This window comes from Terrapene carolina, unplaced genomic scaffold, assembly GCF_002925995.2.
Source record: "Terrapene carolina triunguis isolate 2854851 unplaced genomic scaffold, T_m_triunguis-2.0 Scaffold103, whole genome shotgun sequence".
Taxonomy (NCBI): Eukaryota; Metazoa; Chordata; order Testudines; family Emydidae; genus Terrapene; species Terrapene triunguis.
The window spans coordinates 5,182,966-5,196,607 of NW_020664454.1; the positions used below are offsets into that span (position 1 = coordinate 5,182,966).

At 45.9% G+C, this 13,642-nt stretch overlaps 1 protein-coding gene across 1 annotated transcript in view; it reads left to right on the forward strand.

Moving 5' to 3' along the window:
- Positions 1-10,957, forward strand: part of LOC112112194 (epidermal growth factor receptor substrate 15) — a 105,423-nt gene extending 94,466 nt beyond the window's left edge. Inside the window, exons 24-25 of the mRNA XM_026651818.2 lie at positions 1,931-2,109; positions 8,573-10,957. Coding sequence (XP_026507603.1) covers positions 1,931-2,109; positions 8,573-8,719 — 326 coding nt within the window. The 3' untranslated portion in view covers positions 8,720-10,957. The remainder of the gene's footprint in view (positions 1-1,930; positions 2,110-8,572) is intronic.
- Positions 10,958-13,642: the final 2,685 nt, after the last annotated feature.

Genomic DNA, 13,642 nt, shown 5'->3' on the forward strand with positions numbered 1-13,642 from the left:
CCCCCCGTAGTGTAGGTGCGGCCTGAGTCTGTGAAGCCACTGTACTCTGGTATTTCCAACTGCTTTGATTATGTCAACAGTTATCTCATCTTCATCAGCTGTTTTATTATTGTCTAATTCAGTCCTCCTTCTGCCTCCTCTGTAGAGATCAATACCTTTTGAGGCTTCCCCATAATTGTCAGCAGTGCTTGCACTTGCAACTCTCTCTTCTCATATTTGGAAATATTTTTTCTATATCTCTACCATCTCATTAGGGTTAGTCACCATGCAGTTTCCATCCTTCACATACAAAGATTTCTTCATATCTTGTGTTTCCTTGTTCCTTTTTTTGGCCACCACAAAAAACAATTTCCTCCCGTCTTCCTTCAGCTTTATGTATAATTCCTCTTCAGCCTCCATTCTTGCCTTAGCAACTGCCTTTTTAGACTTTTTTTTTTTGCTTGTATCTACTTTAATTACAAAAAATAAATAAAAAGGAGCAACAACATTTGGGGTTGGCTCAAAAGCAAGAAGTGCTTAAAGAAGGCTTTCAGTACATCCTTGTTAAAATTCTCTACTGAACTGTGGAGGGAGTGCTAGGGTAATTTCCTTGCATCTAATGAAATTCACTTCTTCTCTGGATACAGATAAATCATACCTATCAGAGAGATACTGGGACTCATGATGCTTTAGAAAAGGATTTTTTTTTTCTTTTTGCCTTTGAAATGAGACTGTTGTATACTCCAAGTTCTTGAAGTATTTATTTCTCTTTGGCACAAATAAATTTACGCAGATGTCATTTGCAGCTGATTTTTCCTGTGTTAATTTAAGAAAACTCAAGGGATTTGCATTTTTATATAGTGATGTGGGCACCAAAATATTTTTTGGGGAAGTAGCTAGGTACATAACATAAGACAATGTAAACCATTACATATTCCCCAATGAATTTATATAAAACAAGTCAAATAGTTACTATAAGGAAATCCCCTAAGGATTATGGAAGTACGTGAGACTGACTTGCAGCAATGATTCCCAATACATTGAATATGAACAAACATATAGATTTAAACCAATCTAAAATGGTACTAGTAGACAGGTCAATAGTAAATTCTAAATGGAATAACTAAGTTGGCCCTTGCTTGTGTCAAAAATCAGCTGCAGGACAGGAGGATGCTCCAGCTTAAGTGCATCGCAGCTGAAAGATTAAAGAATCACATTGCTACCTCTATTAACTGATTACATATACAGAAAAGGAAATTTAAAGATGGGATGGATGTTCTTGGAAGAGCTGGGTCAGTGTATTCAAAAGTATTGAGAGCTGACTGAGTAAGCTGAGAAAAGAACAAGATAGGTGAGCGACAGATCTGATTCTGATATGTTTGCTGCCATTTAGACAAGAATCAAGAAGACAGGGTTAGCACTTAACATCTGAATGCTTGTTACCCTCCTTCATATTGTTTGTGAAAATCTGAGAAGTTGCAGATGGCAGCGAAGTCAAAAGAACGTCAGAACTCTGCAGAGCACAGTAAAATGTCTTTTGCCTTGATGTACAAGTAGCTAATTTTATCCATAAAATAATAAAAGGAATCTCACTACAGTTCCATGGTGAGTGGCGGGGGGGGACGACACCAAAACTATGCTGGCTATATGGGGGCTGGGAGAATCGTTTTAACCTTTGTTTTAGGGGTTCTTTCCCAGGGTGGTGGTATATAATTAATACATGGACAATACACTTAAATCTTGAACCCACTTTTAGGATATTCCATATCTGATTATGAACTAAATGTCAGACCCAGATCTTTGGCTACTGTAAACTGGCAGAGCTGATTTACATGATTATAGGATGTGATCCAAGTAGTTCTTGTTTTCTTGTTTTGTTTGTTTTTGCTTAGTGTACACTTTCTGCTATCTTTGTGGTCACTTGAGTTGACTTAGATTATCTTTGATCCAGGGAAAAGACCTATCAACAAACTGGATTCTTCAGATTCCTTTAAACTGAATGATCCATTTCAGCCTTTCCCAGGCTGTGACGTTCCCAAACAACAAGAAGATGATCTATTTTGTGACCCATTTGCTCCCAGCAATATTGGTAAAGAGACGGACACCAGCAATTTTGCAAACTTCAGTGCTGTAAGTAGGTTCTTTTATATTTTTGTTTCTTGAGGTGAGGAGGCATTTAATAAAACTTACTGGAATGATTCAATCATAGTAAAATCTTCAGATTTATTTTAAAATTACTAAAACGTGTCCTCAAAACTGTGTAATCCCTTTTCTTAAGGGCTATAATTAACTTTTAAAAGGCTCAAAATATTTTTCGAGCTGTTACCTACATAAGAAGCTTGTAATTAAGGCTGGTATAATCCATTCATTAAGATAAAAATGAAACAATGCAGACTATTGTTGGTATTGTCAGGTCATATTGATTGCATAACTGTGTTAAGGTTTTCTCTGAAGGATTCCTGGCTTTTACAAAGCAGTCATCAGATAATTTATGTATATTGCCTCGGTGTTCTCGTTGACATCTGTTTAAATATTCACAAGTTCGAATTATATGGCATAGACTAGACCCGCATTGGGCAGCCCCAGTTCCCCCCGGGCTCTAGAGCTCCAACTCAGGTCCAGCGGAGCAGCCCGGTTGCGTCGACTCAGACCTCTCCGGCTGAAGTCCGCATGCCTTCGACACTGGAGGCCCTACAGGCGGCCAAAGACATTATGACTTTGCAGGTGCCTGGGGCACCGCCAGCACCCGGACCCCGCTCTAGAGGCAAGCCACCACTGGGCTCTCGACAGCTGACGCCGACCCAACGCAGATCCCGGCCAGGGGACTGCTCTCGGGCCCGCTCATCGCTCAGTGTCCTGTCTGGATGCAGCCTCCAGCCTCCACTCTCGTCGCCCTCCAGGTTGTCTGGTCGGGTGCTGTCGGAGCGGAGTTCCAGGCACCGCTCCACGCCAAGTACAGGGTATCGGCGGGACCGACACCGTAGACGCTCCCACTCTTGGCGGAGCTACCGGAGCCATTCCCGGCACGGACGCCATCGCTGGTCACGCTCCAGCTCTCGCGCGTCGAGGCACTGTGCCCATGACTCCCGATGGGGATCGCCAGCTCCGCGTCGTCGCGGATCCAGGCGTCGAAGTGTCTCGAGGAGTAGCAGCTCGAGGCGGCACCGTTCCTCAACGTCGGAGTCCCGGTCCCGGTCCCGTGGCGGGCGTCATTCTCGGTACCACTGCGCGTACCGCTCGCACGGCACCGATAGGTCGTTGGCAACCCCGACCTCAACCCACGCGCATGATCCAGCAGGGCCAACCCGACCACCTGGTGCCACCGGTGCCGCACCAGAGACAATGGCAAGGGTCCCTGTGGCAAAGCCAGGGTTGCCAATGGACCCGCTGGCCCCCCCGTGCACGCCCAACAAGGCCCTCAGTCGATAGCGGAAGCATCGGAGGCTCCTTCAACCAGACCTCTGAGGGATAGATCGGCTGGGTCACGGCTCCTCGGCAACGCATGAGGAGTCCGATCAAGGGGTAGATCCCGTGGCAACGGCTGACGTGCAGAGCCCAGTACCAGCCCTTCCCCCACACCGGATGACAAGATCGCAGCCCCACCCCCCTCCGTACCGCAGGAGGATTTCAGGGCTCATCAGGAGCTGCTAAAGCGAGTAGCATCCAATCTCCATCTCCAAGCTGAGGAGATGGAGGGACCTTCGGACTCGCTGTTTAATGTGCTCTCATCCTCGGCACCGGGCAGAGTGGCCCTCCCGGTCCATGAGGGGGTGGCCAACATCTCCAGTGCTCTCTGGCAAACACCAGCCTCCCTTGCCCCGATATCGAGAAAGGCAGAGCGCAAATACTTCGTGCCCACAAAAGGGCACGAATACCTCTATACCCACCCGGCCCCCAACTTCCTAGTGGTAGAGTCCGTGAACCACAGGGAAAGACAAGGTCAACCAGGACCCGCACCCAAAAATAAAGACTCTAAAAGACTGGACTTGTTTGGCAGGAAGCTTTATTCGTCTGCCAGCTTCCAGCTCCGGGTGGCCAACCACCAGGCCCTCCTCAGTTGATATGAGTTTAACTTGTGGGGGTCGCTACCAAAATTCGAGCCCTCCCTTCCGGAGCGTGAAAGAGAGGATTTTAGGGCGCTGGTGGAAGAGGGCACCGCCGCCACAAAGGCCGCTCTGCGGGCGGCATCGGATGCAGCCGACACAGCTGCTCGGTCCATGGCCTCGGCCGTGTCCATGCGCAGGGCGTCGTGGCTACTGCTGTCTGGGCTCTCCGCGGAGGCGCAGTCTGTGATGCAGGATCTTCCCTTTGATGGCAAGGACCTGTTCGCGGAACAAACAGACGTGAGGTCCATGGCGTGAAGGACTCACGTACCACCCTTCAGACCCTCGGGCTCTATGTCCCGCCCAAGGAGAAGCCTAAGGTGCAAACCTCCGTCCCTGCGCCCCAGCCGAGATACGAGCCCGCCTACAAGAGGTACAAAACTCAAAAGAGGTGACCTCAGAGGCAGTCTCGCTATGCCCCGCAGCCTGGCCCTCCAGGGGCAAGCAGCAGGGCAAGAGGTGGTTTTGACTGGTTGCAGGAGGGTACCCGGGGGACCCCCGAGAGGACCCTCCTACCAATAAAGTTTGCTTTCAGCAACCGCTTGTCTGTGTTCCTTACCGAATGGTCCCGGATAACATCGGACCAATGGGTCCTCAACACTATTTCCCGGGGTTATACGCTACAATTTGTCTCGCCCCCGTCCTCTCTCCTCCCTCCCCCAGACGGCAGGGGGACCCGTCGCATTTACCCAGGCTACAGCAGGAAGTGGGCCGGCTCCTCAGCTTGGGAGCCGTGGAGAAGGTTCCGTGGGAATTCCAGGGAAAAGGGTTTTACTCCTGTTATTTCCTGATCCCCAAGGCGAAAGGGGGGCTCAGACCCATCCTGGATCTGCGAGGCCTCAATCGGTTCATGGCAAAATGCCGGTTCCGCATGGTCTCTCTGGCATGTATCATACTCTCTCTGGACCCTGGCAACTGGTATGCGGCCCTGGACCTTTAGGGCGCATACTTCCATATCCATATATTCAAGGGGCACAGACGCTTCCTCCGCTTTCTAGTGGGGCAGGACCACTACCAATTTATGGTCCTCCCCTTTGGCCTGTCCACCACGCCCAGGGTATTCACGAAGTGTATGGCGGTGGTGGCAGCCTTCCTCAGATGCCGAGGCATAGAGATATTCCCCTACTTCGACGACTGGTTGCTCAAAGGCACCTCGCGGTCCCAGGTACAGAACCACATGGACCTGCTCTTGGCCACGTGTGCCAACTTAGGCCTTCTAGTAAACGAGGCCAAGTTGACACTGGTCCTGGTGCAACGCATAGAATTCATAGGCGTTCTCCTGGATGCCTCCAAGGCCACAGCCTCCCTTCCCCTGGACAGGTTCCAGACCCTGAAGGGTCTTATAGTCTCGGTCACGGAGTTTCCCCCATCACCACAGCCAGGGCATGCCTGCGGCTCCTGGGCCACATGGCGGCGTGCACTTATGTGGTCCGCCACGCCAGGCTTTGGATGAGGCCCCTCCAACTCTGGTTGGCCTCAGAGTTCTCCCAGGCTCGGGACAAACTGGACAAGGTCCTCACGGTACTGGCACGGGTGATCGCCACGCTACAATGGTGGTCCTGCCCGGCCAATATGCTTCAGGGAATTCCCTTCCGGGACCCGACCCTGTCACTAGACCTGGTGTCCGACGCATCGGACCTGGGCTTGGGGGCCCACGTAAGGAACTCTCAGATCCAAGGGATCTGGTCAGCCGTGGAGCTGTCCCTTCACATAAACGTCAGGGAACTCAGGGCGATACGCTTAGCCTGTGTGGCGTTCAGCTCACAGCTGCACGGCAAGGTGGTCAGAGTACTCACGGACAACACCGCCACGATGTTTTACATCAACAGCCAAGGCGGGACGAGGTCCTCGGCGCTCTGCCTGGAAGCCCTCAGCCTCTGGGAGTTCTGTATAGCCCACGACATCTCCCTAAAGGCTTTCCACCTGCCAGGCGTCAACAATATGCAGGCCGATCGCTTGAGCAGGAGTTTCTCCTCCCAACACGAGTGGTCGCTCCACTCGGAGGTCACTCACCAGCTCTTCCAAGCGTGGGGCACTCCCCAAGTAAACCTGTTTGCGACCCAACAGAACCGCTGCTGCCACAGGTTCTGTTCCAGAGGGAGGGTGGGGAGGAACGTGATCCCAGACGCCTTCCTCCTGTCATGGTCGGGTCAACTCCTTTACGCCTTTCCCCCATTTCCCCTCATTGCCAAGGTCCTGAAGAAAGTGAAAACGGACAAGGCACGCGTCCTCCTGATCACCCCAGCTTGGTCCCGGCAGCATTGGTACGGGACCCTCCTAGGCTTACTCGTGGCCCCTCTGCGGCCATTGCCGCTCTGCCCGGACCTACTCTCCCAGAACCAGGGCCGCCGCCTCCACCCCAATCTGGCCACCCTCCATTTGACAGCGTGGCTGATTAATGGCTAAATGTGGAGGAGAGAAGGTGTTCAGAAGGGGTCAGGCGTGTCCTCCTCGAAAGTAGGAAGCCATCCGCGCGCCAAGCCTACCTGGCGAAATGATCCAGGTTCTCCAGGTGGATGGGCGAGCGGGGTGCTTCCCCAATGTCTGCCCCGCTCCAACTTATCCTTGAGTACCTTCTTCACCTTAGGACTCAAAGCCTGGCCCCCTCGTCTGTCAGGGTGCACCTGGCGGCGATTTCAGCGTTCCATCCGCCGGTCCAGGGCTGTTCGGTTTTCTCCCATGCCATGACTGGTCGTTTCCTCAAAGGGCTGGACCGGTCCTTTCCTTATGCTAGAGCCCCTGTCCCTCAATGGGATCTAAATTTGGTGCTATCCCGCCTCATGGAGCCCCCGTTTGAACCCCTGGCCACATGCTCATGGTCTCATCTTTCCTGGAAGGTAGCCTTCCTCGTGGCCATCACGTCAGCCCAGTGGGTCTCGGAGCTCAGGGCCCTGACCTGCGACCCCTCTTACACAGTCTTTCACAAAGACAAGGTTCAGCTCCGCCCACACCCTGCATTCCTCCCTAAGGTGGTCTCCGCTTTTCACATGGGCCAGGACATCTTCCTACCTAACCTCTGTCCTAAGCCGCATGCCTGTAACGAGGAACACCGCCTCCATACGCTCGATGTGCGCAGAGCTCTGGCCTTTTACCTGGATCGGACTAAGCCGTTCCGCAGGCCTTCACAACTCTCTGTTGCTTTGGCCGAGCGCATGAGGGGCCAACCGATCTCCACCCAGAGGCTTTCCCGGTGGATTACATCGTGCATCCACACTTGCTACAACCTAGCAGGGGTTCCCGCACCACCTGTCGTAAGGGCTCACTCGACAAGGGCTCAGGCCTCGTCGGCTGCCTTTGTGGCCCATGTCCCTATCCAGGCCATCTGTAGAGCCACTACCTGGTCCTCAGTACACATGTTCACGTCGCACTATGCGATCGTCTCCCACACCAGGGATGACGCTGTTTTCGGTAGGGCTGTGCTTCAGCCAGGGAATCTATGAACTCCTACCCACCTCTATCACACGTAGCTTGTAATCACCTACTGTGGAATACACATGAGCAAGCACTCGAAGAAGAAAGGACAGTTACCTGTTCCGTAACTGGCGTTCTTCGAGATGTGTTGCTCATGTCTATTCCACATCCTGCCCTCCTTCCCCTTTGTCGGAGTTGGTCCGGCAAGAAGGAACTGAGGGTGGGGGGAGCACGCGGCTCCCCTTATAATGCACTATAGTGGTGCCACTCCAGGGGTTGCAGCAGTGCTCCCCCTGTGGGTACTGCTGAGGGAAAAACTTCCGGCACCGATGCATGTGGCGAGCACGCACACCTACTGTGGAATAGACATGAGCAACACATCTCGAAGAACGCCAGTTACGGAACAGGTAACTGTCCTTTAGCAGCTGCAGAAGCATTTGGCTAGTACTGTACTCCTCTGCAAAAGCATATTTTGATGACACTATCTGTACAGTTTATTCTGCAGTCACTGCCACTGAGAAAAATATCTTTAAAAGAGCATCACGCTGTTAAATGAGGGTAAAGCTAGTTGTCCCACAGTGCCAGATGTATCCTGCAGTGTAGGAGAGACTACCAATTTGTTCACATCTGATTCTAATATATCAGATTTATTGTTTATAGTGATTGCTGCAGTAGCATTGTTTTCTCTGTCCAAATTTAGGACTCAGTTTTGTTCAATAGGGTTGCTCATGTGCTTAAAGTTAAGCATGTGCTTGAGTAATTTGCATAGGTCAGTGTGTTTAGCAAATTGCCAGATTGTACCTTTAAACTGGTGTTCGTTGGTGGTAATTGAACAGGTGGTATTTTTCATCAAACAGTTAATCTTCAGGACTGTGTTAGTGCAATTCTTATTTAAACTACAAATGAAATTGTACCAGGCTACTCTTAAAACACATTTTTCAGCACAGAGGCAAATTCTAAAACTACAATAAATACATATAATATTTTGGAACAGTTCAAATGCCCTCAAATTCTGAGACTTGAATTGTGCAGTTACATTCTGATTAAGTCCAGATATGTTTATCTTTTTAAAATTGCAGTATCCTTCTGAAGAAGACATGATTGAATGGGCTAAGAGGGAAAGTGAGAGAGAAGAAAAAGAGAGACTTGCAAGATTAAAACAACAAGAGCAAGAAGACTTGGAGCTGGCTATTGCACTCAGTAAATCTGAAATATCAGAAGCATGAAGATTAAAATAACCGTGTCTTATGTCAACTGTTTTGTCCCTTTTCCTGAATACTTAACCTATTTAAAATGTTAATCAGAAGCTACCTATGAATAGGGAAGTACGAAAAGTTTTAAATTCCTGCAAGTGTGATTGAATATTCACCTTTATATTTTTGTCCCATTCTGATTTGTAAGTTTCCTAAATTTCTTCATTAAGTTTATCAGACAGCTAATAGAGTGCTGCTCCCGTGTGTATTCTCCTTGAGCTTTTAGCCTGTGCTATTTTTATTCTGTAAACCCAGGACACCAAAGTGTCTTTATGTAATACAGAAAGATAAGGCAGACTTCATCTTCTTAAAGAAACTGGTCGTCATTCTGGTGATCTGTGAAGATATCTTCATGAACACTTGTAATTCTGTTAGACTGAAGTTCAGAGACAGGCAAATATTGTCTCAATCAAATTCCTTGGTGAAAGGGGCATAGTATTGAACATAAAGGTGAATGCTTGCATTTCTATATTTTGTACCCATTGGGTACAGGGCTGAGTCATTTATAAAAAGAAATGTTAACAAAAAACATTTTAGCTTCTGTACAGATTGTGTGCTGTCTCATAAAGAAGCTAGAGCCTTTTACTATATATTACTGTATAAAAGGTGTGTGGACATTTCTGCTGAATTCCATCTTTAGTTATTTATAGATTTGAATAGTCCCCACTCATTTTAGCATTTATACTCTCCCAGAAGACATGTTTCAGGAAAGTAAAGCACATTTCCTACCTGTAAATAAATCAGTTTATAATGCAGGCAATGAGACTATGGTTTAAGTATAATCTGTCAGCAACTATGATTGAGTAGAAGATGAACATGGCAATTACTCTGCCTCACTGACCCCTTCCCACCAGTTAGTTATTTGAAACCTTTTGTACTTTTTCAGAGCAGACTTTAGTAATGCTGGAACTGTAGAGTGCTTTATTTTGTAGGTATACATATGTATTTTCTTTTTAATGAAGGTTCTACTGCTGGACTTGAAATTTAATTGATAATATTCAGTGTGAAAGTGGGAAAGATTGTGTATCTTATTGAAACCTTAATTGCTTTTTTGCATGGTCATGAGGTTGGCAGACAGATCACATATTGTGGGTGGGTTTCTGTTGTAACCTAGAATAACTAAATGGATAATTCACATGAATTTACTGTTGGCCAAAATGTCTCAAATTGTGGAAGCCCCACTGCTAATTGAGCCAATATACAGCTAAACTGGCAATTTGACAAGTTTGACTTTTGAAGTAGGATAGAGAAGAGAGTAGGATGCATAAAGGCATAGTTTAACTTTATACAACAGTCTTTTTCTATACATGTAACTTATTGAATGCCAACTGATAGTTGCACCTTATTAAAAAAAACTGATTTATAATTCTTTATGGTCACTGAGTCAAAGTAGGTTGATAAAATGTTAATGAAAGTAACTTATTGCCTGTTGTGTAAATGTAATCCATTCTGCAGAATGTCAGATTCATTTAAGTCATTCCCAATGATGCTGCTTTCACTCTGTACACGTACAGCTGGACTGCAGCAGCATACAATCGATTTTCTTTCTTGCACTTTTTAATTTGGTGTATTTCTCCCGGAGATTAGAAGTGTCTCAAGACAAAAACACTTGTGTGAAGTAAGGGATGACTCATTAGCCACACTTTGGATTTGTTTAAAGAGTTCCAGTTAGCTACGGTTGTTGCTGCGAGAGCTTTTGAAGAGGGCAGTTTTCATTCTTTCAGGAAAATGGGTGACTTGACTTGGACAACTTTTTTCTTTTGCACTGGGAACGAGCATTTGAAACACCTGCTCAAAAAAGATATCTTAAAGAAACCTCATGCAAGTATTAAATATCCATAACTTATCTATACAACCTTTGTAATAAGTGTACACTAATCTTGCATATTGTATGCTTAACTGGACTACACAGATTCTTATCTTTTGTTAAAAATGTATACTCAGTGGACCAATACAATATTATGTGTATATATTATATATATTCATGCTTTCCTGTGTGGAATTTAAAGTTTTGAGTCATTTGATGTTACATTTCATGTTACTGACTCTGACTACAGTACCTTTATTTGAAGATTACCAATAAACCACTGCTGTGAGCTAAATGGCATTACTTACGAAGTTTAACTAGCTTTTTAAAACTTGGCCATATGGGGTTAGCCTCTATTTATAGACTTTTCTTTTGTTTAAAAATTCTAACAGTAGCCTGTAATTATGAAGAAATAAAGTTTAAATACATAAGTAAATTGTCTGTCTCTTCAAAGTGGTGGCAATGAACAAAAAAAATCCCGTGTAGACAGGACATAAACTGTTCAGATCTATAGTGTGAAAGGAAAGTGAAAATTTTGACCAAAGGTTCAAACTTGGGCATCTAAAGTTAGCGTCCTAAATCTGTTTAGGCATCTAAATAGAAGCAACCTGGCATTTCAAAGCTGCGGGACATCTCCTATTGAGCTCCAGTGCAGGTTCAGATTGATCAGCACCTCAAAGTCCAGGCCACTTCTATTTTTCTAAGGTGCTAACCAATCCCAGTCACCGTGGAACTCAATAGGAGTTGCAGGTATTCAGCAGCTTAGAAGCAGCCTGATTTTCAATTTAGGTGCCTAAACATGGATTTTAGGTGACCAGGCTTGAACATTCACCTGCTAAATGTTATAACCTGTATCTGAGACTCACTGAAAATGGAATATATAGACTAGCAGAATCATAATTAGACTTTTGTTTTTGACCCAGTTCTGTTATTTTTTTCCTCCCAGTTTTTATTTACTATCAAATGGTTAAAGAATTTTTGAAACAACTCCACTGATAACCTTTTTTGTTGGTGGCAGAACTCTGAAAATATGATTCACTGGCATCTGGGATGTTTACTTGTAAGTCACAGAAGCCCTTGGACTAAAAAAATCTGAAAAGAGGATTTTGCTTTATCTGTTTGAATTGGACTCATGACAGTTTCCATCACGGAAATGATTCGGAGTGCCAGACAGTGAGCCAGGCTCAGCTAACATGCCTAGGAAAGACCTTACAAAAATGAGTTGCACCAGGGCTGAACATTCCTTTCTCATTCTTAGTCTTCCAAAAACTAGAGACTAAGAGGTTTTCTACTGGCAGTAATTTGCTACAAAGATAGGTATTGCAAGTTGTATGTGGCTTTTAAGGTAAATGCAAAAATATCTTCCTTGACATAGAAAATGACAGTCTGCCTGAGTGCATCTCCTAAAGTTTTGACAAATAAACTGATGATAAATCTGGTGGCTCAATGGAGATGGCTAAGTGGAGAAAGAGGAAAAGGAAGAAGACTTGTCATCTTATTTGCATGGATCTGCAAACTGAGAATATCAAAACATACAAGGACCTTGGAGAATGTGTCATGTTTTTAACTTTCATTAATATGGATGAAGTATCTGGTTTTCCCTTCCTACTCTGTACTGTACTCAAAGGCAAGAAGAATCCACATTGCAGACATTCCTATCTTAAGCTCTCTCCTAGTCCAGCTCCATCTAGCTGTTGGAAGAAGCCCACAGCACACCAGTCAAGAAAGCAGCTGTCTGGAGTAAGTTGCCCATGCTTGTACTGTTCATTTAGAGATTTGCTCCAACCATTTTGCTCCAATAGTACTGGAGGTAGTTTTTAAAACTCCCCAACCAGAGATCAAAGTCCAAGACTGTTTGCCCCCAAAGCTTAATAAATCTTAGTGAATCAGTCAGTACTGACAGCCCTAAGTGTATCAACAGACAACTAAATGTTTTGCCATCTACCTTTTATCAACTCCATAGAGGTCCACTCAGACCGGTTGTTAGTTTTCTTCCTTTTATTCCCCCATACTACTGAACTTTTACTATCCTTCCACCTGGTGAGCAAGCTTTGCCTTCAGTGCTGCTATTCAGAAACTCCTACAGACTGTCTCTTTACGATAAATAGAACACTAAGATTTACTTATCGCATTCTGTGCCTCTCTCTCCATAACCAGTCGGGAAAACTAGGTTCAAAATAACTTTATTTAATGTCCACTCCCCACCCAAAATATTGCGCTCGCTCATGCACTCTCTCTCTCCCCATATATGTATAGAAATACACTAAAACCAAAGAAAGTGGCTAGTCACCTTACCTTACTTGATACCATTGAGTTTTCAATGCCAATCTCCTTCCTCCAAGGTTCCTTGATAGTGTTTACTGGATTCAAAGAAAAACACAGCATTTCTTTGACCTTGAGTCAGAAATTCTTATCCAATGCCTGGATAATCGTTGGTCACTAGCCAGTTGAGTTTCAGATGCAATGCTCCTGTTTTATAGAGAAGTTGCTTCAAAATCAAGAGAACAGTGGTAATAGTGAGCTATTAATACCTAATTTTCCAAGATTAGGTGGTATCTTATTTAACTTCGATGCATGGGATCCCAAAATCAGCATAAGGAATGCTCACAATTCAGTGACCACCACCAAATGTTGACAAGCTAAGGGGTGTGAGAAAAATAGCAGTAAGTGTGCTTTGTAAAAGAATTAACTGGCTTGCAGTGCCTTCACTTTGCAGAATTAAAAACTACTTTCATAGTTGAAACTTTTTGCACCCATGACACCTTGTGATATAGTTTTGACTGAAGGAACAGTAATCCACACTGTGTAGAGTCAAGCACAGGAGTTTATTACGCACAGCGCTGGCAGTGTGTCACTTTGCTTATTAGGCTCAGAGACACTGCAAAACAATTAGTTACAATAGATTATATATGGTGCTCATTGGGCGGAGAGAAGCGACAGAGATGGGTTTTCCCAAACCCCTGGATCGGTTCTAACAGCAAGACAAGATAAGCACAATAAGCCAGTGGTCTAAAACAGGGTTTCCCAAACTTGGGACGCCGCTTGTGTAGGGAAAGCCCCTGGCGGGCCGGGCCAGTTTGTTTACCTGC